This window comes from Ochotona princeps, chromosome 12 (assembly GCF_030435755.1).
Source record: "Ochotona princeps isolate mOchPri1 chromosome 12, mOchPri1.hap1, whole genome shotgun sequence".
NCBI lineage: Eukaryota > Metazoa > Chordata > Mammalia > Lagomorpha > Ochotonidae > Ochotona > Ochotona princeps.
Genome location: NC_080843.1, coordinates 8,593,110 through 8,620,834, shown reverse-complemented (window position 1 = coordinate 8,620,834; position 27,725 = coordinate 8,593,110). Strand labels below are relative to the sequence as shown.

General features: G+C 51.6%; 1 protein-coding gene across 2 annotated transcripts in view; it reads right to left on the bottom strand.

Moving 5' to 3' along the window:
- The window catches only part of TMTC4 (transmembrane O-mannosyltransferase targeting cadherins 4), a 47,221-nt gene extending 19,959 nt beyond the window's left edge, over positions 1 to 27,262 (bottom strand). Inside the window, exons 1-6 of one of the 2 annotated variants that reach the window (XM_058670577.1) lie at positions 27,134 to 27,262; positions 23,063 to 23,277; positions 19,366 to 19,481; positions 17,752 to 17,968; positions 14,743 to 14,830; positions 3,538 to 3,638 (exon numbers count right to left, since the gene is read on the bottom strand). In XM_058670577.1, coding sequence (XP_058526560.1) covers positions 3,538 to 3,638; positions 14,743 to 14,830; positions 17,752 to 17,968; positions 19,366 to 19,481; positions 23,063 to 23,224 — 684 coding nt within the window. In that variant the 5' untranslated portion in view covers positions 23,225 to 23,277; positions 27,134 to 27,262. Of the gene's footprint in view, positions 1 to 3,537; positions 3,639 to 14,742; positions 14,831 to 17,751; positions 17,969 to 19,365; positions 19,482 to 23,062; positions 23,278 to 27,133 lie in introns of those variants that run through there. The other variant, XM_058670578.1, reaches the window with a different exon arrangement.
- Positions 27,263 to 27,725: the final 463 nt, after the last annotated feature.

The following is a 27,725-nucleotide window of genomic DNA, read 5'->3' as shown; positions in this document are numbered from 1 at the left end:
GTGCTGGGCTCATGGTAACAAATCACATCACGGCTGAGTCCTGGGAAGGTACTTATTAGTAATGGGCGTGTGGTCTGCATTGAGAAGTACTGCTTTCTTTAAATATTTGTTTATTTTTATTTGAAAGGCAGAATTACAGAGAGGAGGGAGGGAGGGAAGGGGAGGAAGAGATGAAGGGAGAGAAGGAGAGATGGGAAGAGAAGAGAGAGAGATTACTTTTGATCTGCCATTCACTGAGTCGCTCCCCAAAAAGGCTAATGTCTGGAGCTAAGCCCATCCCAAGACAGAAGTCAGGAGCTTCTTCCAAGTTTCCCACATGACTGCAGGCCCCAAGCACCTCTGCCGTCCTCTACTGCTTTCCCACGTGATTACCAGGGAGCTGGAAGGGAAGTGGAGCAGCCAGGACTTGAACCGGTGCCCATATGGGATGTCAGCACACTGGGGAGGCAGGTGGGGGTCCTCCAAGTGCTCAGGTCCCTTCCACTCTTGTGGGAGACAGGAAAGGAATTCCAGGCTCTGGGCTTCAGCCTGGGTCGGCCTTAGCCACTGCAGCCTTTTGGGGACAGAACCAATAAATGGAAGATCTGTCTCTCTCTTATAACTTTGCCTTTCAAAGAAATTAAAATAAATCTTTGACTAGTACTTAAAGATTCATGAAAGCTAGTAGTTTGGGGCTCCCAGGAACAGTCCTTTAGTTTATGCAAGAGCGGCTACCCGGGCAGACAGAGGCAGCCCCAACCTCACAAAGCCAGCCGCAGCCTGGCAGTAGTAAGTGCTGGCCAGAGGTGGCACAGTGGGGAGGAGCTGTGTGCTCTGCTCTCAGATGGAGCCTGGCTGTTCTCCTGGGTCCCCAGCATCCTCTTGTCTGCTCCTTGGCACACAGTCAGATCGGACCTCGTGGCCTGCCCTGCAGGGATGTGGAGTGTGAGGCGGGGTGCTAGCCTGGGAGCATGGGGAAAAGTGATTCGTGTTCCTTTTGGCAGGGCTGTGCACTCCTCTGCTTGTCCTGCCAGCCGGCCGGGACGGAGACGCCCTGGGCAAATCTGGAAGCTATGCTGACAGCAGCAGGCTGTCGCCCCCCCAGTCCCAGGGCCAACGGTCTGCATAGTACCCAGGGAAGGGCTGCGTTTGCAGCTAATATAGGCTAACTGCCAGCAGAAGTGCAGCGGAGCCTCAGGGGTCTCTCTTCTCTGCAATGAGCCTCTGGCGGGAATCCCTATGGCCCTCTGTGTGTGTGTGTGTGTGTGTGTGTGTGTGCACGTGCATGGGGGGGGGTCTCCAGGGAGAAGTATAGGCGGGTGAAGCCCACTGGGAACAATGTGGGTCTTTTTCACATGGGCCTTTGCAGCACAGAAGAGCATAAATCATCAGAAGTCAGGGTTAATTTGTGGTTTTCAGAGGGTGGGTGACATCCCTGCTTAACCTCCCAGAAGCGCTGGGAGACACTAATTATCCAATCCATGGGCCAGCGCCGGGTCGGTCATGTCAGAAACGTCTGGTGCTGTTCACCCGTTTGGGACACAGAGCAGCATCTCTGTCTGGCTCTAAACCAGCTCTGGAAGGCAGAAGCACCCGCCTCTTTTAACACCACTGGCTTTTCTGTGAGCTTCAGGACAGCCATCTGATAGCCTGGTGGGCAAGAGGACCACGCTGAACACTGACTGGTCTTGCCTCGGCTCTCTCATTTAAAAGCATCATCAAAATGTGCACGTTTTTAACGAAATGTGTGAAAACAGGAAGGGGTCATGGTACCTTTATTCACGTGAACACAACCCAATCCTGCAGTGCTTGTGAAACGCTATCAGACAGGACTTGCCGGGGACCTGGCCAGGTGGACTGCGGCCCAGCAGGCCTGGGGTCCTGACCGCCTAACAGGCTTTGAGCTGCTGCTGTGCAGCTCCTCACTGGGCCCTTTCTAGGAGGGTCAGGCTTTGGCTCACAACAGAATTCCCTTTAGCAAATCAATCTGACCGATTTCATTACATGGCCAAGGCCAAAGTTGACCGGTAAGCTCAAGTCATATGAAATAACTGATCTCATCCTAACAGTCACCTACATTAGACAAGAGGAATTAAAAAACAACTCCATCTTTTTACAATTAAAAAAAAAATCCACGCAGAGTTTTTGCCACAGTGTATGTGTTTTCCACAAATCTTTTGAAGAACTTTCAAAATGATCCAATTATCTGGTTCTATGCCAATACTCCAGAGAATGGATTTAACATTTGTTCCTAACTGACTTGAATATTTAATACATTGTGAAGTTGTTTCTGGGCAGGACAGAGGTGTGAGGGTACCTGACGGGGTGATAATCGCCATGCGTGTCTCGTTGCCCCAAATTCAGTCCAAGCTTTTACAGCTAAGTATTTCTCTGCATGTACATTAGAGCTAAATAAAATCACAAGAAATGTTGGAATGCTTGGTCTTAAAGTTGGGAATAATGAGAACTGTGTGGTCACAATTATCCCAGATCTGTTGTGACCCAGAGTATCTAATGTTTTAATAAATTTCTTGAAAAATGAGTATTTATGGGTAATGGATTGTAAGGCAGAAAGAAGAGAACTTTATATTAAAAAAATTTTTTTATCTGAAAAAAGTTTCAGAAAAAGTGGCTTATAAAAGCAGAAAAGTATAAAACAAAGAAACATAGGGAAAGATAGAAAAAGGAACAGAATTTAAGACACAAAAGAGATTGAAACTGTTAGTTTTACCTCTGGTTAAAATCAAATAAAGTTTTCCATCTGGATTCTAGTGACAATTATTAAACACTACATACTCTGGAACAGATTTACAAAGCAGCGAGCTGGCCTGACACGCCCTACATGCTGCATGGCAACACGTCAAGACTCCAAAGGGAGCATGCGCAACCGTCAGACACATCCCACTTCCAAAGAGCTCCCACAGGAGCAGTCCTGTTGAAAATGCCAGATTAACAACTCTTCTTTAAACCGCAATCACTAAGTACTCCTTTACGCTCACACTGAACGCTGGTGAACATGCAACCCTTTGATTATGTCGGCTGGTGCAGCCTTGCTCTGGGGTGGTAAGTCCTGGGAAGGCAGAGCACACAGCATGTGGCTGCATGGGAAGATTTGAGTGGCCAACTGACCTCCTGTATCTTCATTTCCAAATTGTCCACTGCTCTTTATCAAAGCAGGGCAGGACCCACTGATGGGGTTGGGCCTCTGTTAGATCCAGGAGTGTTGAAAGCTATGCAAGCGCCCCAGCTTGCATAGCTGGGGCCAATCATTCTTTTCCTCTTTTCCTGGGAGACTCCCTCAAGAAGACACAGTCCATAGTTACAGCCCATAAGCACTTTCTGTGTACCACTCCCCACCAACTGCCAATCGTGAGAACCAGTCAATAACCCTTCGGAACTGGGTTGCCACATGCCATCAGTTCAGAAAAGTCTATGGCTCTGGCCAGCAGGTGGGATACAGAAGCAGAGAAAGAAGCAGGGCCACGGACAGCCCAAGCTGCAGCACAGGTGGGGTCAGGTGTGTACACGAAATCGGCCCTGCTGCACTTTGGCTCTTACCAGCACAGTGATCCCTTGCTCCTTGCACAGCATGGCCACAGCTCCCAGAAGGATACTCAGCAAGACCCAGAAGGTAGAAGAACGCGTTCCCTCTTTGCTATCTGCCATGTAGGAGAAACAATAAACACAGGGAAATGTGATGTGGTCCATCCCGTTAGCATCATGACTTTGAATTCTAACACGCAGCTACATAGGCAGAGTGACATCATCGTCTGGCTTTCAGACAATACAGCTCTGTGGGGGTGTGTGTGTGTCTTCACTTGTTGCACGCCACCTCTAAATGGGACACATGTCCTCTCTCAAGGTTCTCCCCAGTAGGTGTCTGGAGCCTTTGCGAGGCATCAAAGATGCCACAACCTCAAGTTCCCATGGGAAAGTTTCTTCTCCCCAACCCCACTATCTGCTGGAATTTCTGATAAGACTTCTCAACCACCCATCCACCTGCTTTCAAGAGGGCTGCAATGCCTGCTGCAGTCAGGATATGGCACTCGAAGCATCTGAGCAGCCTGAACGCCCCTGCCCCCGGCCCTGTAGGCCAGCTGGCTCAGGACCGTCTGCTCTACTGCCAGGGTGCGATGGCCTCCATCCCCTGTATGCACCTGCTTACACCTGGGACAGGTGAAAGCACGGGCCAACCCGGGCCAATGGCCTTGATCCTCAACAGGTGGTATAAACACCACCAGACCTGTGGCCCCTGTGAGCAGCAAGTGGGCAGCCAGCACTCAAGGAACGACCATGGATCGCCACAAAGCCCAGGGAGGCTAGATCTGGCTTGACACTGTTCCAGCTGGTGTTGTGTGCATTCTCATGGCCAGGGTCAACCTGCTGGGTGGAGAGGTCACAGCCAGTACTCATCTCTGTCCTTCCTTTGTGAAGAACCTCACCCTGCACCCGAGTAAACAAATAGCTGAAAAACACAAACAAGTGGGGCGAAGGTAAACCTGCTTGAAGGAACCCTTCGTCACCTTGCACGAGGTGCCTGCCAACTTGGCTCTGTGCTGTTTCACGCCATGACTTCTGGTCTGAATTCTAGCATTTGAATCACAACATGGCACTGAGCAAGCTACTCACATTTACTGTCTCCATGGCTTCATCTAAGAAATGGGGGCAATTCAACTGACCTTGGAATATACTTGAGAGGAAAAATTATACAGGAATTCCTGGCTGCCATATAAATGACATAACTAGGAGCTGGCACTGTGGAGTAATGAGTTAAACTGCAGCACTGGCAGCAGCATCCCATATAGGTGCTGGTTCGAGTCCTGGCTTCCCCACTTCTGATCCCGCTCCCTGCTAAATGTGCCTGGGAAAGCAGTGGGAAGATGGCCCAAGTGCATGGGACCTTTCACTCATATGGGAGACCAGAAAGCAGCTCCAGACCCTGGCTTTGGCCGGGCATAACCCAGGTCATTATGACCATCTGGGTAGTGAACCAGAGGATGAAAGATTTCTCTGTGTCTCTTCCCCTCTCCGTGTAAATCTTTCAAATAAACTAATCTTGAAAAAAGTATTACATGAACATTTAAATTAAAAATATATATATAAAAAGTTTGTAAATGCCCAATGTATCTCTGCGAAATCCACAAGAAACAACCTAGCAGGAAGACTATGGAAGGGACGGTGGAAGTCTTACTTGCACTGTATAACACTACAACTTCAATGTCTCCTTATCCATGCACATGTATAAATATCAGATTTTTAAAAAAGGATTTGTTTCATTTTTATTGGAAAGGAGACCTACAGAGAGGAGAGACAGAAAGAATGATCTTCCATCCACTATTCAATCCCCAGATGGCTGCAATGGCTGGAGATGAGCCAATCTGAAGCCAGAAGCTAGGAGCTTCCTCTGGGTCTTCCATGTGGGTGCAGGGTCCCAAAGCTTTGGGCCATCCTCCACCGCTTTCCCAGGCTATAAGCAGGGAGCTGGATGGAAGTGGTGTCCATACGGGATCCCTGTGCCTGCAAGGAGGAGGGTTAGCCAATTGAACTATCACACTGGACACCAAACCAGATATTTTAAAAAGCCACCTGGTATATTGCCACAGAGATGACTCAGTAAACACTGCATATGAATTAGCAAAACTCCCTCAGCTGAGGGGCTGCAATTTCCCACGGGGCTTCAAGAGGGGCGTGGCTTCGTCACCCAACTCTAAGTGCACTGAGCCCTGGGAAGTTAAAGGGTGACCCTGGGTTCTCCTTCAACGTTGCAGGGACCCAGCAAGTGCCTGTCGGCGTGTGCGGTCAGATCCAGATCCTGAAGAGATAAAGTCTCTTGTCTTGTTTGTTTTAAGTTTAAACATTAAACAGTGACAATTTCCTGTCAAAGGCAAACTCTCAACTGTCAGTAATTCGCCTGGTGGTGACTTCACCTTCAGTGGACACACAGTAGATTGTCACTTTCCAGGACACAGGCTGTGACAGCCAAAGAGCCCTTGAAACTGACCCAAACCCGATGCGAAAGCATCAAACATACTCAATTTAGAAGACTTAGTATGAAAAATAGTAAAATATTTTGTACTTTTATACTATATGTTGACTTATTAAATGTATTGAGCTAAACAAAGTGCAATATTAAAATACACCCCATCTTTCTTTAATTACGTGACTATCAGAAAGATTTGCACTGTGTTTGGCTCCAACTGCACGGCAGCGCCTAGATGGTGAGTTCCCAGGCCTGGCTCCCAGATGAGATGCCCTGTCTTTGGTCCCGCACACTCAACCACTTGGTGTTGTCCTAGGCACTGTGAGAACAACCATGTGTTCACACTTCAGTTACCATCTAAATTCCAGAATCCAAACTGGAAAGCTTTAACTGATTAAAAAAAGAAGACAAGAAAAACTATTTCCTATAAATCAGAGGTCCTCTATGAAGGTGTATCATGAATGTACATGACAATCAGGGCCAACCCACACAGCGGACTGGGGTGAGCACAAAAGGCCGAACGGAAATGAAGCTGGGACCCTGGGCCTGATCTTGGAGAGACTGGGTACTAACTGGCGGGGACAGCACTGTGGCACAGTGCTTCAAGCTGCTGCCTGGGGTGTCGGTATCCATTATGAGCATGGTTTGAATCATGCTGCTCCACTGCAGATCCAGCTCCCTACCTACGCTCTTGGGAAAGCTGCAGAAGACAGCCCAAGGTCTTGGGTCCCTGCTACTCACGTGAGAAACCCAGGTGCGTTAGGCAGCTGGCTTCGGCCTAGCCTAGCCCCAGCTGTTGCAGCCATCTGGAGAATAAACCAGTGAATAAAAGTTCTCTCTCTATGTATACATGTAACTCTGCTTTTTCAAGAAAATCAATATATTTTTAAAGCACGATACAGAAATGCAAACAATATATCATACTGCAATTTTTAACAAAGATTTACTTTGTAAAGGATGCTATTAACTGACAACAGCATAATTGACGTGAACATGGACTTGGTGGGCTCATTCATCACCACAAGCCAGAGTGTTTTAATGAGACAATTAAGACACAGGAGGCCACCTTGCGCTCAGCCGATGCTCTATACTCACTGGTGGGATCCACGCAAGCCACGTGCTTTTCCACGTCCATCAGAGGCCAGATTATATTACCCTACATCTCATGGAATTCTGAGATGGAATTCAGCAGTAGAATGTTAATAATTTGTTCAGTACTACGAGTACAAACAGCCAGAGGTCTTCTCACTTTTAATTTAGTTTTCACATTACCTCATGTGACAGAACCTCTTATTATGATGAGACCCTTAAATATAAAAAAGAAAAAATTACATAAGGACTATCAAAAAAAGCATAGGGCAAATTGATTAAATTCAGAAGAGGTTTTTTTTTTTTTTAAAGAGCGGTAAAAATAAATAAATAAATAAACAAATCCCAGAAGGTAGGTGTGTCCTCCAGTGCGGCTGTGTTTATGAACATCTGTTCAGAAAAATCTTCCCCCAGACCTGGCAGCCCAGCTGGCACTCAGCCCCATGTTAGCACCTCAGGGTATTGCCTTTACCTAGTGTCCCTTCTTGTTTTCACCCAGGCGGCTATGTGTTAGGTACCGACAACCCAGGAGGGGCTGGGCAAACACCCCTTGCTTCTTGGGGACAGCTAGCTCCAGCAGAACTACACTTGAAAACACTTGACATGGCCTGGGCCTGCTGCACCTGCTTGGCAACACAGCCATCTGGCTCCTCTAGATGCCTCTGTTATCACAGAGACTCCAAAGCTATGGGGGAAGGCAAACAAATGCTGCCGGAGCTGAGGGGGCCCAGGGACAGCACTGCCCAGCCGACGGACGCCCATCAGGGGCAACGGCCAATGCAGCCAAGCAGGTGCCTCTGCAGTGGGCAGTGCCGCTTGCAACAGAGGTGTCACATGGCACAAGCCAGCGACCCCTATCACCTCTGCCTGGCACACCACCAGGTATGTGGGAACCGTGCCACCTGACATGTGGCCACGGTGGCTGCCTGAACCACACACCATGAGCATCAGATTCACAAATTGATAATCCAGAAGTGGAAGCCACCAAGCCACGCGCCAAATGAAAGAAGTCAGCATTGCCACTCGTAAACATGAGCATGTTCTTGCCACATCCAGCAACTGGCAGCCCAGGGACATGGCAGGCAGAAAAAAGAGGGTGCCTGTAAAGCCTACCGGAAGAATCTGGTCAGCAGTGGTCCTACAGCCTAAAAACAACCACCCTGCAGGCAGGAGTTAGGAATCACCTGAGAGTTTGCTAAACTGCACGATCTGCATCTTAAATTAGCACGAAAACCAGAGTGAAGGATGGCCCAAGAGGGAGCCTGGTGGGGCGCCTGGATGCGGACATGGCCAAGAGGCCCTCAGGCTTTCAGAGCCACCGTAGTCTGAAACCTTACCTCTGACATGAGGAGCAAACAACGGCTCGAGGTGGACAGCGGCCCCACCTCCTCCCGGAGAGCCCAGACTCTTGTCTTGGCTGTAAATGAGATGCTGAACTTACCTTCTGAGCCCTAACTCGTAGCAGAAGAAGAATCTGAAGGTGTTAGCTTAGAAAGAGAACAGCTTCAGCTAATGCGCCAACTCTGCCATGCACAGATTTGGCTTTCGGTTTGCAATGCCAGGCTTTAACAAAGAGAAATAGTGATATTTTATACCCAGCATTCAGAAATAACATCAACTCCATTTGACTTAGTCAATTTTTTAAAAAATAGAAACATGATTGCTTATATTATGAGAATATTTCCTTTTAAAAGATTCTGCTGTAAAAAGTCCTGCTTGGAGCCATTCTATTTACACACACACACACACACACACACACACGCAAACGCACACACAGAGCCCCAGAGAAGTGGAGTATTTTCTTCATTTTTGGAAAATGCCAAGATTCTAGGGTTAACACAGAATTGCTTGTTCATAACTCCAGGCTATTTAAAAACTGTCCAGATGCATAACACAGGCATCCCATCTTTAAAGAAAACTCAGCAGGTTACTAAGAAAGAAGTGAAAAAGAGCTTTCAACTGGCTGCGTTGTTCATTTCAGAGCACTCCGTTTTCGCTCCTGTACAAAATGACAATCTAGTCCCCAGAAAAAATCTTTCCCGAACACATGTGTGATGGATGCTCGACCTCTTTTATGAATCTCTGTTCAGGTCCAAAAAGCACAAAGATCAGTTTTTTAAATGGGTTAAACATTGATTCTGAACCCTAAACGGCATGATCTGCGCCTGAATAAATGCTGGACTTCTACCACACAAGAGTCCTGACCGTCTGCTGGACACTTACAAAGACAGCTACAATAAGAACCATCAGCGCCAGGACAGTCAAGCCCCAGGTCTCCCACCTAGCCCCTGCACAGCTGCACTGACTAAACGGGGTGAAGCAAAAATGCCATGATTGATTACTCTATCCCAAACTCTACATGTTAATCCACACACCTGCAGATCCATTAACATGAAGAGCCCTGCTCTGCCCAACCGATGGAAATCAATCAAAAGCACAAGAAAACACAGCCGCCCATTCTGCATAAGCACACTGGGGAGAGCAGGGAGCATGACTTGCAGCCTGCTGGCAAGGCGGGCCCAGGCAACCTAGACTCTGCAGGGAGCTGTGCAGAACCAGGCAACCTAGATTCTGCAGGGAGCTGTGCAGAACCAGGCACTCTGCTGCTCAGGCAGTCTTAAGAAAGAAAGGCAGGCAGAAAGAAAGAAAGAAAGAAAGGCAGGCAGAAAGAAAGAAAGAAAGAAAGGCAGAAAGAAAGAAAGGCAGAAAGAAAGAAAGAAAGAAAGGCAGGCAGAAAGAAAGAAAGAAAGAAAGGCAGGCAGAAAGAAAGAAAGAAAGAAAGAAAGAAAGAAAGAAAGAAAGAAAGAAAAGAGAGAGAGAGAGCAGAGTCGCACAGACAGAAGATTCACCCACTCATGCTACAGACAGCCACAGGAGCTGGGACGGGGCCAATTAAAGCCAAGAGACTTGCATTTCATCCAGGTCTCCCACATGGGTGCAGGAACCCAAGCACTTGGGCCATCTTCAACTGCACTCCCAGGTGCGTTAGCAGGGTGATAGATCAGAAGTGGAGCAGCCAGGACTTGAACTGCTACCCATATGGGATGCTGGAATCACAGGTGGTGGCTTTACTTACTGCATCACAACACCAGTCCCAGTACATCTTATTTCAATCCAGATGTACTGACCTGGACGCCCTCATAGACAGGGTCTCTTTGTTTCTGCACCCCTAGCACCAGACACAGGGTCTAGAGCTGGAAGCACTTTGTATGGCTGATGACATGACCAATGCCAATACATCCCAGTGCTAGTTCAGAACAGCATCAGGGTGCACTATCTTGTAATACTGTTGTGGTCTGGCTGTGGTTTCTCTCCCAGCTCCAAGTGCATGAAGCTCAAGGTGTGGCTGGGAGGTGGCAGAACCTCTGCGAGCTGGGGGCAGGTGGAGTGAGGACTTCCTTCGGGGAGCGGCCTGTGAAGCGACAAGTGCAGCTCTCAGGGACCCTCTTTGGCTTTGAAGAGCTGGGCTGTTAGAAAGCCCAGTCTGGGCCCGGCGGCGTGGCCTAGCGGCTAAAGTCCTCACCTTGAAAGCCCTGGGATCCCATGTGGGCGCCGGTTCTGATCCCGGCAGCTCTGCTTCCCATCCAGCTCCCTGCTTGTGGCCTGGGAGGGCGGTTGAGGACGGCCCAATGCATTGGGACACTGCACCCGCGTGGGAGACCCAGAGGAGGTTCCTGGTTCCCGGCTTCGGATTGGCCCAGCATTGGCCCGTTGCGGCTCACTTGGGGAGTGAATCATTGGACAGAGGATCTTCCTCTCTGTCTCTCCTCCTCTGTGTATATCTGGCTGTAATAAAATGAATAAATCTAAAAAAAAAAAAAAAAAAAAAAAAGAAAGCCCAGTCCTTTGCGGCTTCTCTGCTATGTTGTAACACATTCAGAGTGTCCTCCTAAGAGGTCAAAAGAGGGGCTGCTTTACCTTGGCCTCAGCCTCCAAACTGTGCTCCAGGTAAACCTCCTGGGCGCATCAAGCACCCAGCCTCAGGTGGGTTCCTATAGCAACTCAAAAGAAAGAAATGCCTTACACAGAATTACTTCTGCAAATCATTCTTACTGTTTTTTTTTTTTTTTTTCCTGAGAAGGTACTCTAGGTTTATGGAAACTAAAAAGGCTCTCAGGTACAACATGTGTGAAACTGAAGGTGATGTTTCAGGGGTATTCCACAGAGTTCTTATCTATGAGCAGTGAAGCCTGTTCTACTCTTAATGTGCTTAAAAATGAGTCAAAAAGGACTGGCACCACGCAGAATGAGCTAAGCCTGCAGCTGTGGCACCTGCATGGGTGCTGGTTTGCATCCCGGCTGTCCTACTTCCCATCCAGTTCCATGTTGGTGGCCTGGGAAGGCAGCTGAGAATGCCCAGGTACCTGGACCCCTGCACCATGTGGCGGATGTGGGAGAAGCTCCTGGCTCCAGATTGGCTCAGCTCTCGCCACTGTGACCATTTGAGGAGTGAACCAGTAGATGGAAGACCTCTCTATGTCTCTCCTTCTCTCTGTAACTCTGCCTTTAAAAAAATTTTTTTTCTTTTTTTATTAAGAAGTCAGATATACAGAGAAGAGGAGAAACAGAGAGTAAGATCTTCCATTAGCTGATTCACTCCCCAAATGGCCCCAGTGGCTAGAGCTGCGCCCATCTGAAGCCAGGAGCCCAGAGCCTCTTCCAGGTCTCCCATGTGGGTACAGGGTCCCAAGCTTTGGGCTGTTCTCAACTGCTTTCCCAGGCCACAAGCAGGGAGCTGGATGGGAAGCAGAGATTAGAACTGGCACCCATATGGGATCCCAATGTGTGCAAGGTGAGGACTTCACCCATTAGGTTAATGCGTCGGGCCCTGCAACTGCCTTTAAAAGAAAAAATAAAATAAATCTTAAGAGAGTACAGAATATCAGAAACACACAGAAGTTGCTAAATTAAGTGCTTCTGTCAACAGGCTAGGCCAGGCTGCTCCAGCCTCCATAAGCACTGGCTTAGGGTAGTAACTAAGCTTAGCAGGGCCTGGGAACCCTGACAGTAGCTGGAAGAATGAGAGGGCCAACCTGGTGCCACTCGATGGGGCAGGGGATGAAGAATGGCCACAAGGTGCTGAAGGGACGATGGGCCAGCCCAGGGCACAGCATCTGGCTGGCAAGGGGCTGGAAAACTGCTCCCGTGTGGGACACGGTGCCCAGGGAGACAAGGTCCTTTGGCAGGATCAAGGCTGTTGTGTTCCCCAGGCCTGGCTGGGCCCCAAATCACCCTATTCGTAGTCTGAAATGGGCAACCATGAATGGGGACAGACAGTGGCAAGGAAAACCAACCCCAGATCACAAGACTGCAGCTCAAGAGCCAGGTGTCGGTGATCAACCACCTTAACCTTCTAAGAAAGAACTGTGACAGTCCACAACTCAGAGGCCGCCATGGCAGGTGGATACAGCCAGGGGACAAAAGGCTACAAAAGTTCATGTCCACCAGTGACTTCCAGGGTCGAAGCTATCAAAGATCAGGGTGCACGTGTGCAGCAAGCCATATAGCCTCATATTTTTCAAAGACCAAATAGTCTGCTGGTGACCACAAAGGACCAGACACCAGAATGGAGCAGCACCTGGGCTCCATTAGAGCCCACCTCTCCCTTTTCCTAAAGAGGCTCACACTACCGGAGACCAAATCCGAGCAAGCAGGGGCAGCTTGGAGACAAGAGGTCACGAGAAAACCTTCAAAGGCTTCCATGGCCTTCCATTTAACTATCCAAGTGATCTCAGCTCAATGAAAATCCACTCCTGGTCTGCAAGGGTTTCCACAGAAACCACATCCCCCACTGCTGGTGGTGCGCAAACACCGAATACTTCCCAGGGAGCTTTAACAAAAACAGCTACAAATTTAACAATAAAGGCCTGACCATTTCCAACCCCAAAGTAAATATATTATAAATGCTCCAGGAATGTTATGGGGCCAAGAAAGGTCACGCTATTTCTTCTAGTCAATACACGAAGGTACTTGGAGTTCATGGAGAAAACAGAATGAAAAAAGTGTCCCTTTTATTGCACAAACCATCGAAGATCCATGTATAACTTTTTTTTTAATAGTGTGGCTTGTAGAGTACCTGCACACTTTATATAAAAAACCAAAAAGGTTTATTTTTATTTGAAAGGAAGACTTTCAGAGAGGAGGAGAGACAGGCAGAGGAGAGAGAAGGAGCTCTCTCCAATTGCTAGTTCACGCCCTAAATGGCTGTGATGGCCAGATTTCAGCCAATCCAAAGCCAGAAGCCCAGAGCCAGGAGCCTCCTCTGGGTCTCCCATGTGGGTGCAGGGTCCCAAGGCTTTGGGTCATCCTGCACTGATTTGCCAGGTTACAAGCAGGAAGCTGGATGGGAAACGGAGCAGCCAGGACATGAACCAGCACCTATATGGAATGCTGACACTGTAGGTGGAGGTTTAGCCTGATATGCAACCAAACTGGTTCCCACTGAATAGCTTTTTTCATCTCACATATTTTCCATTAAATTTTGAATACTCTTTATTTCAGTACTAAGATTTACTTCACCAATTTCTCATGTACCAAAGTACTAATTAACTGAAACCATCAGGTATTTAAGCACCTTGATTTTCTGGTTCCCAAAGAGGCTTTAGAAAAATATCTTTTTATGAACAGGTCTTGGAAATAAGTTTGACATGTTCAAGTGAACTGTAATCAGCTGCAGATAAAGTCGTGCAAGGCTCTACTATGCCTCCTAAATGAAGCATCTCACACGGTAAATCTACCAAGCTTAAAACACTTCGGATGTCCTTGAAGTCCAGTCAAGATAGGGAACTGTCACTTGGAGGAATGATGTGTCACGATAAAACACCTGGTAAACCAGAGTTGTGTCTGGGAAAGGCCGTGAGTCTTTATCCTATTTTTTTTCCAGGAAAAACATGACCACTGGTGAGATGTTATCCTCTGTATCTGCCAGTTCAGATTTAACTCCCAGCTTTAGAATGTGACGTGGTACTACTGCTAATGGACACCGCAGTAAGGGGGTACATGGACCCCCTCCTTCATCCCCACATGAAGACCTGTCACCGATGGGAGACCCCTGAGGCAGGAGGGGGACGGGCATGCCTTACCGTCACATAGGAGTTACCACCACTCTCCATTCTGGAAGCCTTGAAGTGCAGTAAGCCCCAACTCTGATCTATTAGAAACCTGACTCACGGCAAGTGGGGACCTCATCTCAGGTTAAACAAACATAACCAGGGCAGGTGGCGTGCCAAGCACCACAGGCGTGCTGGGGACAATGGGTCACGCTAATGTTTCCTAGAGCCAGCACAGGTGTGAGGGGACAGGTGCTCATAGAGACAGCCTGAGCACGGCTCCTCCTAGTAGGGGAAGGAAAACTGCAATGCAGGGCCCTCTGATCCAGCCCAGAGCGGCGGCTGGGCCTCAAATGCCCTATCACAACAGCACACCCAGCCCCAAACTGCTGCAAAACACTAGCCCAAGTGCCACAACATTTCTGTGCCCAGGAGGCTCCTCCCTCCCATCTGAACACTGATGCATTGTGAACTTAAAGTTAGCATCATGCCAGAAAGCAGTGGAGGAAACAGATGTCTGCCCAGAGTACCTGCCTCCAGCCCCCTTCCCTCCAGCGCTAACCGACACCGCCTCCCATCTTTGCCAGCACTGCTGGGCAAAACACAAAGACAGTGGAATACCAGGGAGGTGAACAGCGTGCTTACTTTCTCTAAATGCTCTACAGTAGCCAAGGAAAGACAGCAAGAAGAACAGGGCACAGAGCAAGTCAGCACGGCCAACGACACCAGCAACCTAGGGAGAAAAAAAAATGACATATGTAAAAAACGTTATCGCAAATCCTGAACTTGCAAAATACAAAACATTCCATCCAGGTATCACATGAGAAAGTCACTAGACCCTGCCGCAACCCTGGGTCTTCATCTACAACTGGTTTTCTTGTCTCTTTCTGGTCTAGGACTTAACTAACTCCCAAGGCTGGAACAGCCAAAGGTCACGGTGCAGGCGGGGCAGGTGGCAGGACACATGCGTGCTGTAAAAGCTGCGCTGGTTAGCACACGACAGTCAACAGCTCCAGTGGCCTTCTGATGTCCCCAAAGTGGACTCGGAATGGGAAAATGCTATCGGCTCAAAAGGCATGACAGCTAAAAAAATGTGTTTGAAAACACACGACATAAATGTGAAAAACGGGTGGTAAAAGCTGTAAGACACTTGCACACATATCTAAAGACAAAAGAATATTCCTTCCTAGTTTTCTTTGCTAATTCTTCCTGCCAAACTTGATTAAGCATGTTAACCTGCAAGACAGGAGACATCAACAGTGCTTAGTAAAACGTAGCCCGGTAACAGGGTGAATTTCCACCGGCGAACTCCTGTGGGCTAACTGTCATTCTTTCTCCATGATCATGAAATAACACACAATGTGTGTTTTCTTTCTTTCCAGCCCAGGACTCTAATGCCGACTGTGGTAATGGGAGACACAGAACTCCACAGAGGGTCTGAGTGGGTGCAGGTGGGGCCCTCTCCTAACGGGTGTGGAACATGACAGGGGCCTCCAGCTGCTGCCTTCATGGCTGGCAGGTCAATTGTGTCTCAAAGGACACACAAGAGTGAAGCACATTTTCCAGGACTATTCTTGAAGGGGAGATGACTGCCAAGGACACCTGTGGCCCACCAGGACACCACACAAAGCATACACACAGGAAGCAGCACATGGCACCCGCACAAGCAGGTTTATGCTGCAGCAGCAAATAAAGAAAATTCTAACAGCTTTTTCTTTAAAGATTTATTCATTTTTATTGGAAAGGCAGATATGCACAGAGGAGGAGACAGAGAGGAAGATCTTCCGTCCGATGATTCACTCCCCAAGTGAGCCACAACGGGCCGATGCACGCCAATCCGAAGCCGGGAACCTGGAACCTCTTCCGGGTCTCCCACGCGGGTGCAGGGTCCCAATGCATTGGGCCGTTCTCAACTGCTTTCCCAGGCCACAAGCAGGGAGCTGGATGGGAAGTGGAGCTGCCGGGATTAGAACCGGCGCCCATATGGGATCCCGGGGCTTTCAAGGCGAGGACTTTAGCTGCTAGGCCACGCCGCCGGGCCCGATTCTTCACTATTTCTTGAAACCTTACTAAGGATGGTTGTCATGGAATGGAAGTGGGAAAAAAATGAAGAGTTTTCCAATATGGTATTTCCAGATTAACACATTTTCGGGCTGGCATTATGGCACCGTCAGCAAAGCTTCCACCTGGCACAGTGGTAGCCCACATGAGCGCTCGCTGATAGGAGACCTGGCTGCTCCACCTCCGGTGCAGCTCTTGCTAATGCACCTGGGAACAAGGTGGAACATGGTCCAAGTCCATGGGCCCTGAGCACACGTTGGGAGACCCAGAAGTCCCAGACTCCTGGCCTTGGCCAAGCAGAGCCCAGATCATCTGGGGAGCAAACCAGAGGATGGAAAATTCTTCTTTCTTCCTTGCTCTGTGTAACGCTGGCTTTCAAATAAATAAGTACATCTTAAGAAAAGATGAACATGACATCCTATTGTGCTTATTTGAGACAGTAAATGAGTTTGTGTGTTTGTAACCATATCCAGTTATACTTTTTGCCATTTAAACCTTCCTAAAAAAACCTTTACAACACGTAAAATCAAAAACTTTGGTTAACAGCAGAAGTATTTCATTTTGCTTTTAAGATCACACTAAATTAGGTAAGAATTGAGTCAGTGCTTTCCCAGGATTGCTTATCGATGAGTAATGCATACCCCAGTGCAGGGCCTAGCAATCAGATCAAAAGAGAACCTGAACGGAAGCAAGTTCTAATTCAAGCATAGTTATATAGAAATAAAAAGCTTGTAAGTAAGGTCTCGCTTCAGTCTCTACCCTCTCCTGCACTCCTGACTTTTCTAAGGTTAAAAAATAAAGTAAAATGTAAAACAAGAAGGCATGAGGATGGAGCTGTGATGAGAACTCTGCAAAACTGCTGATTCCAAAGGGCACGGGGTTCGATAGAGCCGGATCCTCCCCACAGCGGGAACTGACTTCAAGACGCTCACAGCCACCAAGGCTCAACAAGGGAGTTTACATGCACGCTAAATGCAGGAGTTGGCTGGCCAGGAGGCGGACAGTACTTTATGCTAGGCACCACCTGCTCACGCCCAGACTGACCAACCCACATCTCCCCAGGCTCTTTGAGGTGGCTGCTGAAACCTTAGATACCCAGTTAGGTCCCAACCCTTTCTGTACCCAATACCCAGGCAGCTCAAGGGAATAAATGAGGGGCACATCACCTGGCCTAAGTCCCTCACGGGAAAGAAGGTGATACTGGCAAGGCGGCAGGGGTGAGGGGTGAGGCAAAGGGAGACTGCAAAAGGAAGACTGGGGGCAGGGCCTCTGACCACCTCCCAGCCACTGCTCTACCTGCAGAGTCACAGGTGGCTACAGCAGCCGCAGCTTCACAGCAGTCATGTGAAGGGAGTGTTCCGTCCATCGCAGACCTGTCAGCAGACTGGCTGAGACTGGGAACCCTCCTAAGTCCCTGGCCTTTAGGCCCGGAGCCAGGCAGCATCCAGCCCTTCGGACTGAGCCTTTATCACTATGAAGTCTCCACCAAGGGGAGGGGACGTTGACCTAGGAACAGCAATTACATACCACCAAGTGCACTTGCGAAGGCTTTGGAACGAACGGCGGGGATGTGCCAGGCAAAGTGATACTTACACACTCAGTGTGCACTGGATGCACGGCGAACAGCAGAGCTGCCAGCAGGGACGCTCTGGGGGCCAGGTGTACCCTCCGGCCTTTGCTGGTGAACTGCAGGCCACCAAACAGCACTGAGAACACGTCCACCATGAGCACGGAGACGCCGCCATGCAGGATGATGTTGACCACGTGGAAACCCATGGGGTAAGAGCCTCCTGACAGGTAGTAGTTGAACCTGCAGCAAACACGGGAGGCTCGCGCTAGGCACGCAGAAGCACACGGCGTGAACAGCCACTCCAGTCAGAGCACGGGACTGGGGCAGGAAAAACTACAGAGGAAGACTGTGTGCCTGGCAGGGAAGGGAGTGCGCAGGCAAGGCCTCTCAGCAGGTGAAGCAGGCTGAAGGAGAAGTGTGAACTTCATGAGCTGCGGGGGGAGGAACGCACACCTCAGTGGGAGCAGACTGCAAACACCGAGCAGCACGGAGGGCTGCGCCACCTTTTCAGTGTGAGGGGGGCAAGACTGCCTTCTAAGAAGGCACTTGCTACTTACTCATTACTTACCGGGACCAAGGGACCTGTATTTAATTAAGATACTATGCTGCTTGCTTAATTCACAAAAAAATATGTTCTGTAACAGCAAAAGCCAAACAGCCTTGCAGGGACTGGTCACTGCGTCCCATCTGGCCGGCCTCCTGCGGAGAGCTGCGCTGCCCCTGTGTTTAAATGCACCCGAGGAGAAGCCCTGGGAGAAGCCCTGCAGGTGAATCATCTACACAGTGAGACAGCCGCGGGGCTGACAGGGGCAGCGAGGGACTTCTCAGGCATCATCCTGGTTTTGCATGATGAGCTGGTGACAGTGGAAGATGTATGTCTTTTCTATTTTTGCAGTGAAATTAAAAAGCATTACCCTCACGTTGCTCTGACCCATCGAAAAGCACTCAAAAAGCTCAGGGGAAAAAAACAGATTTAGTTTAGAACAAAGGTAAGTTAGAGCAGGCATGCGGCCTCTCAGTGCGGATGGATGCCAGCACCTCACAGTGGAGTACCTGGGTTCAATACTCAATTCTGCGGGATGGCTCTGTGGCACAGTCATTAAAACCACTGCCCATGGTGCCGGCGGCCCATATGGGTCTGCCCTGGTTTGTGTCCCAGCTGTCCCACTTCTGCTCTAGTTTCCTGCTAATGGCCTAGGAAGGCAGCAGAGGATGGTCCGAGTGCTTGGGCCCCTGCACCCATGTGGGAGACCTGACTCCTGGCTTTGGATGGGCCCAGCTCTGGCTGTTGTGGCCATTGGGGGAGTGAACCAGAGGATGAAATATGTGAGACTCTCTTTCTCTCTCTGTAATTCTGAATTTCAAATAAACAAATCTAATAAGAAAAACCTCTGGTTCCTGCTTCTGACTTCCTGCTGGAGTCTGGGTGATTTGCAGGGAGTTCCCACCATCCATGTGGGTGACCTGGTCTGAGCTCCCAGCTCCCAGCTTTAGGCCAGCCCCAGCCCTTGGGGGCATTTGGGAAGCAGATTAGCAGATGGGAGCTCCGATTCTGGAGAACAAAATTTAAGTATTTCTTTGGTGAAAAATGCTTGAAATGTATGCAAGTGCCCAGTGACGCTCTGGGTTGCACGCACCTGAACGTGAGGACGGCGAGGGGTCGGTAGGACTTGTGGCTGGAGTTGCTGCTCAGCCGGCTGCCCCAGAAGTCGTGAAGCCACAGGTCTGCCAGGGGCGTTTCTGCTCGGAGGTCCTGCCGGGACAGAGCAGGGCACAGGCTGGAAGGGGGAACCACAACTCCTCCCTCGCTCCCTCCGCCTCCATCAGGCGTCTTCCAAGTCCCCCAGTCCGCCCACCCGGCTCCCACTCTCCTGCCAAGGCTGGGGCAGAGCCCTGCACTCTCCTGGAGGACATACAGGCCTCCCAGCAGGTCTGCATGCTGGCTCTGCCCACCGCACTCGCCTTAAAGTCCTTGAGCAGCTCCCACCCTCCTGGGACAAAACCCACATTCTGAAGACATCACCATGGCCTTCCCCACTAGATCCCACCCTTCCCATGGGTCTTAGGGCACCCTGCACACACAGTGCTTGGCACCCTGGTGGCTTATAATTACCTAACTGCTCTGTCTGGGGCTCCATGAAGCCAGGGACACATCTGAGTTTGCCCAGCTTATACAGCAAGTAGTTAATACATGCTGAATGAACGAATGGATCAAGTAAGATCACTATTAATTTCTCATAGCCAATAAATGAATGAATTTGCCCAAAATATTCAAGTTTAAGCCTAAGTATGCAAAAACATATTTTTAAAGTTTCTCATTTTCGATTATGAGTGAAGTAACCTGTGAAGTCAGGGGGGAAAAAAGACCCTACCATATAATTTTAAAATGATAAAAATCACTGCATATTAAAAAGCTGTGTCAAGCTGACTGCTGAGATCATTTAATTAGGTACCAGACTACAGACACTGAATATGCATCATTTGAAGTGTAAAAGATGAAATCAGCGGTCTTAAAACTGGTGAAAGCCACAAAAGGCACTTTGGAGTAACAAAGTGACTACTGAGTTTCCTCTTAAAGCAGAATAAATGCTTTTGAGACCACATGTGAGGAGGTGTACAGTCTTGCCTGGTGTCTCCATGGAGAGTCTTCATTGCAGTAGCCAAACAAAGTCTGAATCTCTGAAGTTCAAGGCGAGGCTTGCTGTACTGGCCCCCGAGCCACGATGGCCCAGCCTCCCTGGGTGCCCAGCCCTTGGCTCCAAGAGCTCAGGCTCCTGAAAGCAGTGCTCTGTCCACAGCGGTTTCCTAATCAGCCGGTCTGCTGAGCACATGACTGTCCCACACAGAAGAGATGGGCCAGACGAGGGGTGGTCCCCTGGGCGACAGAGGCCAGTGACGCACGTGGAGTTCAGAACTCACCATGTGCAAGTCTGCACGCTTCGGGAGTGGCCCAAGAAGGAATGACACGCGTTGAGGTGGTCACCTGATTGCCATTGTTAGGGCGACCTGTGTTTCCATGTGGGATCAACTTCAAAAGCCTTGAGTGAGTGTCCGACCGGCGTGCGGGTCGGAGCAGGTCAGATATCCTGTGATGCTCATGCAAGCCACCTACTTGCTAACCTAGTGGACTTGGAGACAAGAGTGCAAGTCCAGTTCTGCCCCATCACAGCAACGTGCCTTGTCACTGTGGGGCTGTGTGGAGAACATTTCCCTCCTTGTGCACGGTACGCAGACACCAACAACGTTCTAAATATTTGATGAGGCACAGCCAACATGCAATGGAGCGTGCTACCCAGGAGCTTTGCTTTCGCCCACTATTTGTGAAGACATCCTGTGTGCCTGAAATTCTGCCTCACCCCTCGGTCTCAGAGAAGACCACCATCTCGGGAAACAAAAAACACACAACTCAACACCACGAGGAAGCAGCTGGCAGTCTGCAACATGCTACAGCACGCAACAGCCTGGTTCACAGCACTGAGGGTCCAGGAGCCCACAAGGCACGGAGGGGCAGGTCAGAGCTCACAAAGGGGCAGCACAGGTGGCACTCAGGGCAGCGCTGCCAAGGCCACACTCAGCACAACCTAGGGAGAGGCTCCCCCACCTCACTGTACCCAGGGGTGCTGAGAACCTCACCCTGACACTGTGGTACCCCACGGGCAGCGCCCCCCCCGCCCACACACACACATACACACACACCAGCTCATGTTTCTGTCCTGCCTGTTCTGGGCAACACTTCACGAATGTGCAAGAGTCGAGAACTCTCACCCACCATGCACAACGGGATTTAAAGCCAAGGCCTTGCTGGAAAAGCCTTTCCACGGCTCCTAAGCCAGCAATCTGACATGGTTGCTTAGGCTTGCTGCTGCTTTTAAGCAGGGTTTAAAAAAAAAACCAACAACACAGGTGAATCACCTACAGCTAAACTTCTGCATGAACCTGAAAAAAGTGAACAGAACCTGAATTGCAATGAAACATCAAGCATGCTCCAGTTTGTGCCACCACAACGGAGCAGGCCTGTTACAGTATCGTGTGGCACGCAGGTTAAGCCGCCACCTATGGCACTGCTTCTCATAGGAACATGAGTTGCAGGTCCCGCCTGCTCCGCTTATGATCCAGATCCCCACTGACACATCTGCAAAAGCAGAGCAGGATGGGTCCGCTGCTGGGGGCCCTGCCACCTCTGTGGGAGACCCACAAGAAACCCCTGGCTCCTGGGGAGTAAACCAGTGCAGAGATCTGTCTCCCTTTTTTTCCTCTGCAACCTGCTTTCCAGATAAATTTATTTTTAAAAATAATTACATGATAAGTAAAATGTCTCCATATTAATCATAGCCCCCCTGACCTGTGCATACAGACTGCTCGCTTGCTGCAGGGAGCTGCTTTCGACACTTTCAATATAAAACTCGGCGAGTTTCTGCTTGGCTGGGACCTATCACTTTCTCTTTGTAAGGGCATTCACTGCAAGGAGCTGTCTTGGTTGCAAGTCCCAGGGAGACAGATTACTGGACCCCTTCACGTTGCTTTCACTGGCTAAGGAACATTCATCACACAGCGGCCAGGTCACAAAACTGTCACCGCATCCCGAAGCCCTCCTCCAGCCTTCCAGCCTCCGAGCTTCTCGTTCTGATTGTTCTTTCCATTTCCTTGGCCCTTTTTCTTCCCTTCCCGTATACCAGTGTCTCCTCTAACTCCCACGAGCAGGTGGAAAAAGAACATCTTTTCTCCCTGCACTGACACAGCAGTGGCCGGTGAGCAAAGCCAACCAGGGATCTGCAAGTTCAGCGAATCTGAGCCCGTCAACATGAAGCAAGTGCAGGCCATGGCGTGTGCCCGTGCCTGCCGGCTGGCACAGCCTAGCCTGCCTAAGCAAGTGCGGGCCATAGCGTGTGCCCGTGCCTGCCGGCTGGCACAACCTAGCCTGCCTCGTGGCGAGGGACAAAGCAGCAGCTGCTTGCTGCCTGTGGCTGAGGGCACACCTCCAGCAGGGGATCACACTCAGCTAGCACAACAAAAACAGCTCTGATTCCCCACCCCCTTAAGCCTAAGCTACTCCTGCGGTGCCCTGTAACAAACAGCCTTGTCTTATCATCTTTGCAAGGTCTCAGCCACCTGAGGGTTCAGGAAGGCAAGTGGCAGTTTCAGACCCCACTGTCAGCAATACAAGGGGCATTCAATTAAGGAGAAATACCAAAAACACATGGGAAATCCAGCACAACTGGGACCCAGGCAAACACTGAAGCTGAACAAAGATGGATTCAGCACGAGCTGGGGTCATTCTTGGGACCTACACCGGCAGTTAATACAAGCGTCCTGGCAAAGCGTTGGGATACACACCTTGTTGTTAACAATTGCTTCTGAGTCGTCAAAGACAAAATCTCCATCGTAGCTCCGTGCAAAACACACAAGGGCCACAAGTCCCACCACTAACTTGGCCCAGCCGGGCGGGAGGAGAGACGAAGGGACAATGAGGTCCAAATCGGCGTCCAGCTCAGCCATGCTGAAACCCGGGAGTGCCAACCTCTGGCTCCGGCATCATGCTGCTGAGAAACCTGCAAGAGAAACAGCGCCCGTAAGCATGCACCCAGGTGAGGCGCTGACGCCTCCGCATGCACGTCTTTACCACAAGCAAACAAGAACCACCAAGTCACAGACTCGGAACTGCAACTCTGGCCCCATGCAGATGCCCAAGACGCACCATGCTCGAGTGGCCCTCGGCTCTCCGGGGAGGGCACATCACGTTCCAGAACCCCCAACTGCACAGATTCCGATACTCATCAAGGCCACCATCATTTTGAACGGCCCTTGAGTCACTGTGCAACTTTTTTCTTTTTAAAATGGTGTTACCATCTACTTCACCCAACGCACAAACATCCGGGAGTGTGCGCGTAAAACACAACGCTGATTCTGGAAGCACTTACAGCCTAGCTGAGGAGTCTCCTAGACACACACTCCAACAGGATGAAAGTCTGAGAAACCATCAGGCAGGGCTTAGGTGCGGAGGAGCTGATGGCCACGTCAGGGGTTTGCACACAGACAGGGAAGTGGACTGTTCTGGTACCATGTTCCAGAAAGGGCAGAGCTGTGTCCCCAAGGCACAGATGGGGACCATTCTGCACAAGGCTAGTGACTTTGAACCCTGAGGAATCAGGATAATCATGAACACATGTCCCCAGCCTCTTCCACGCACAGGACAACACGCCGTCTCAGCCTGCTGGGCAGCCCTGCAGGAGCCCCACTTCCAGGGGCCTCTGCAAAGCGCCAAAACTTTCCAGCACCGAGGGCTGCTGCTCGCGTTGGAATTGTCCCACACAAGCATCCGACTCCTGGCCCAACTCACACCTCACCTGCCCCCATTCCTGCCACATTCTCCACAACTGCTTTCTCCAGACTTCAACATGATCACATCCGGGTCAGACTGCTCAGCTGTTTCCACATTCCCTGAGGAGATGTCCCCTCCTGTGGCTGTGGGGGTTCAGTGAGACTTAGTCCTGCTCAGCTGTCATGAAGGCTCCTGGGGGTTGCCTGTGCCAGACTGCTGGGAGGCCGAGAGTGCAGCTGGAACACCATGTTCCAGAAGACTGCGCTGTGGTCCTGGTCTACAGGTACCCCATCACAGGCTCAGAAGACAGCTTAAAGGACAAATGCTGTACCAGGAAATGCCCCGTGGTCACAGGTCAGCCACTATATCTTACTTTTCATCCCATACTGCTCACAAGGCAGACTGGTCATTCTGGTATTCAAACCAGCAGCTCATATCCGTGTGAGGCACACTGGCGACCCCCTGGCGGCCTGGGCCCCAGGTTGTGGGACGTCAACGTCAGTGTGGCAGCCTCCTCTTCTATGGGAGCAGGGGCTCCGGCAGCTCCTGCCCTCCACACTCCCGTGGTGCTTCTCAGCCGGCAGCCCCCTCCCTCCTGCGCTAACACCCCTGCTCTCTGCTCAGGGGCTCCAACACTCCCACTAAAAACACAAATGCCCTTGCTGTGGAAGGGATTGCTCACTGATGCATAGAGGGGAATCGCTCTGAAAGCATCTTTCATGGCCAAACGCAAGGATAGCTGGCGTGCATCAGAAACCCGCGTGAACCCTCGGCTCCAGAGGTTGTCAGCGTACGCTCTGCTGACACAAGTGGACCTGCTGGCTGTGACCTTGAGCCCGCACACCAAGGAACGGCTTCCCCAGGCCCACAATAGGGTACTACCACTGCTTTCTGCAGGTGGCTGGGACAAGGATGAAAGTCTCCATTATTGCTGCTGTTACTTAGAAATCAGTAAGTGGTACCCGCTCCCTTTCCACATGGAAACATCTACGCTGCATGTTGTTACCAATTTTTTTAAACTGTTGTATTGTCATTGCAATTCCTCCCAAGACAAGCATGTGGTGCAAGCGGTGGCTGCTTTGGCTGTTTTGGCAGGACGCCTGCATCCTAGAGCGGACGGAGTGCCAGGGCTCCAGGCCCAGATCTGCTCCCTACCTCAGCTTCCTGCGAATGTGTACCCTGTCAGGCAGCAGGAAATGGCTCATAGGGTTTGGCCCAAACTCAGTTTCTAGCTTCAGGCTTTGGCCCGGCCCAGCCCTGGCAACAACTGGTGTGGGCATTTGGGGGAGTGATCCAACAATGGAAAATCTGCCTACATCCCTCAAATAAATAAATAAAAACTTTGCAAGTTCCAATTGCTCAACCAAGGTGCCCTTCTATGGGCAGATCCAGGGCAGGGATGCCTCCAGGTCCTGCATGGGCAGCAAGTCGCCCATTGCAGTGCACCAGGCTGGCCCCAGCAGCAGAGCTGGGGGCACTTTCCCTTCCCAGGCTGCTGGATTAGGACAGGCTCTCTCTCTCTCTCGGAAGGCCTGCACCATCCTCCTATTGTCCTCAGCAGGTGTCCTGACTGGATGGGGGGACAATGGGCTCCTCGCCCTATGCCCTTCGCCTCGGTCCAGCAACGGGCCTTCTGGCCCTGCCCCTAACGGCCAGTGCAGAACTGACTGCTGTCTCACTCCTGTGTCAGAATCCATCTCTGCTCACACACACACACGCACAGGCTGAATTCCCAATGCATCAGGCATCTACACCTCCAAAACCTCCAACATCAAACTTCAATTTCCAGAGGGTTAAAACAAATGTAACACTTATCCAAGAAGAAACGGCCAAAACTGAATCTCCAACAGGGACTTCCCTCCTCATCCCAAACCAAATGTCACTGCGCTGTGAACCACTGGGCCGGGACTGCAGTAAGTGGAATGGTGGGAGCCAACTTACAGCAAGCTGCTCTCACGGGCATGCAAGGACATGCCGGCCTCTACCCAGCCCTTCTGCCCCACGGGGCGGAACTATCCATCCACACGGCCAAGGCCCTCTCTGGAAGTCGCACAACAGAAAACGTTTCTAACCCGCCGCCTCCGGAGGCCTGGTAGCAGCAGCCCTGAGCTGGCTGCCCCAAGGCCACGCGCGGGCGGAGCCGCCTACTGCACCTGCCCCGGGTAGTGTAGAGCCAAAAGCTACCGCAGGGGTGTGTGGTCCTTCTGAGACCGTCCTGTTTCCCAGCGCCTTTGCAGTTGCGCGGACTCAATAAAGTTTCCACCAGGGCCAGCCCGTTGTCACTACACTCCTCCAGGCGGCCAGGCCGAGGGGGCGGGACAGGCCAGCACCCTATTCCACAGTCCACCCTTTCTGGGGCGCTAATCCCCCCGTAGATCTGCGCCCGGGAGGGACAAAGTGCTCAAGGGGTGGACCAGCTGCACCCTTTAACTCCTCCCTTCTTTTGTGTGCGTTAACAAACGGAGGGAAGAAAACAGATACACACGCGCACACAGCCCACAGCCACAACATCCACAGGGCCAGGGGGCCCGCCCGCGGAGTTGGCCGAGGCGAGGCGGTGGGTTGCGCCCTGCTCGGCTTCCTGCACTTCAAGCCCTCGCCTGCAAGCTGCGGGCTCTGGGACCCCAGCCGGCGGCCCCTAGCTCTCGCGCCGCGGCGCCTGCAGCCGCCTCCCCCCGGGCAGGCGGCCAAGCAGCCCCGTTGCGCCCAGCCACCGCCTCGTCGCGACCGGCTGGCGGCCAGGTGGCCGCTCCGAGGGAGCAGCCGCGCGCCTGGCGCGGGCACAAGGGGCCTCGCAGGCGGACGGCACGCACGCCCTCCACGCAGCGCTCTTTGTCCCGGGTGCTGCTCGCCGCGGGGCGCAGCACGGCGGCCGGCCCGCGTCCCCAATGACCCCTGCTGCAGCCCGGTCCCGGACACAACTCTCGGGCCGCACTGTGGCCCCGGGGCCCGGCTGGTCACCCGGCCGCCCAGCGGGGCTCGGGACTCGGCGGCAGCAGGGAACCGGGAGCTGGCGCCCGCTCCGAGCCCAACTCTTGCACGCCCCGCTGCGCGCTGGGCCCTGCTGGGGCCGCCCCGCGCGTTACCTGCCAGGAACCCGCGCCGCGGACGCATCTGCCTCCCAGGTGCCGAAACTCGGGGCTCGTGGCGCCCGCCCGCCTGCAGCCGGCACGGGGAGGGGCTGCACGCGCGCCGCCCCCCGCCCGGTCCCCACGCGCCGCCCGCAGCTCCCCGCGCGCCCCGCGCCGCACACGCACCTCGGCCCGCCTCTCTCCCCCGGCCATTGGCTGGCCCTCCCGTCACTTTGACGTTCCTATGCGGCTCATTGGCGGACGCGCCGGTGACGCCAGGGCTCAAGTCGGCGGGGAAGGAGGTGTAGGCGCAGACGGGACCCGGCGGGAGAGGATAGTTGGGCTGCCGGGCTGGGCCCGGGGCGCGGAAGGGGCGACCTCCGCCACTGCGGGAGCCCGGCGAGCCCGCATTCCCGGGTGCCCGCGGCCTGGGGCGGGCTTGGGCGGCACGCTGTGGCCTCCCTGCGGGACCGCGGCAACGTAGACTTCTTCCTGTGCACCAGGAGTTGACCGAAGAGGCGTGTCTCCTCGCTGCTTCCCGGCAGGACGAGACCGCGCTCTTGCCTCCTAGGCCACGCCGCCAGCAAGCCCCAGACACGCGTCCCCT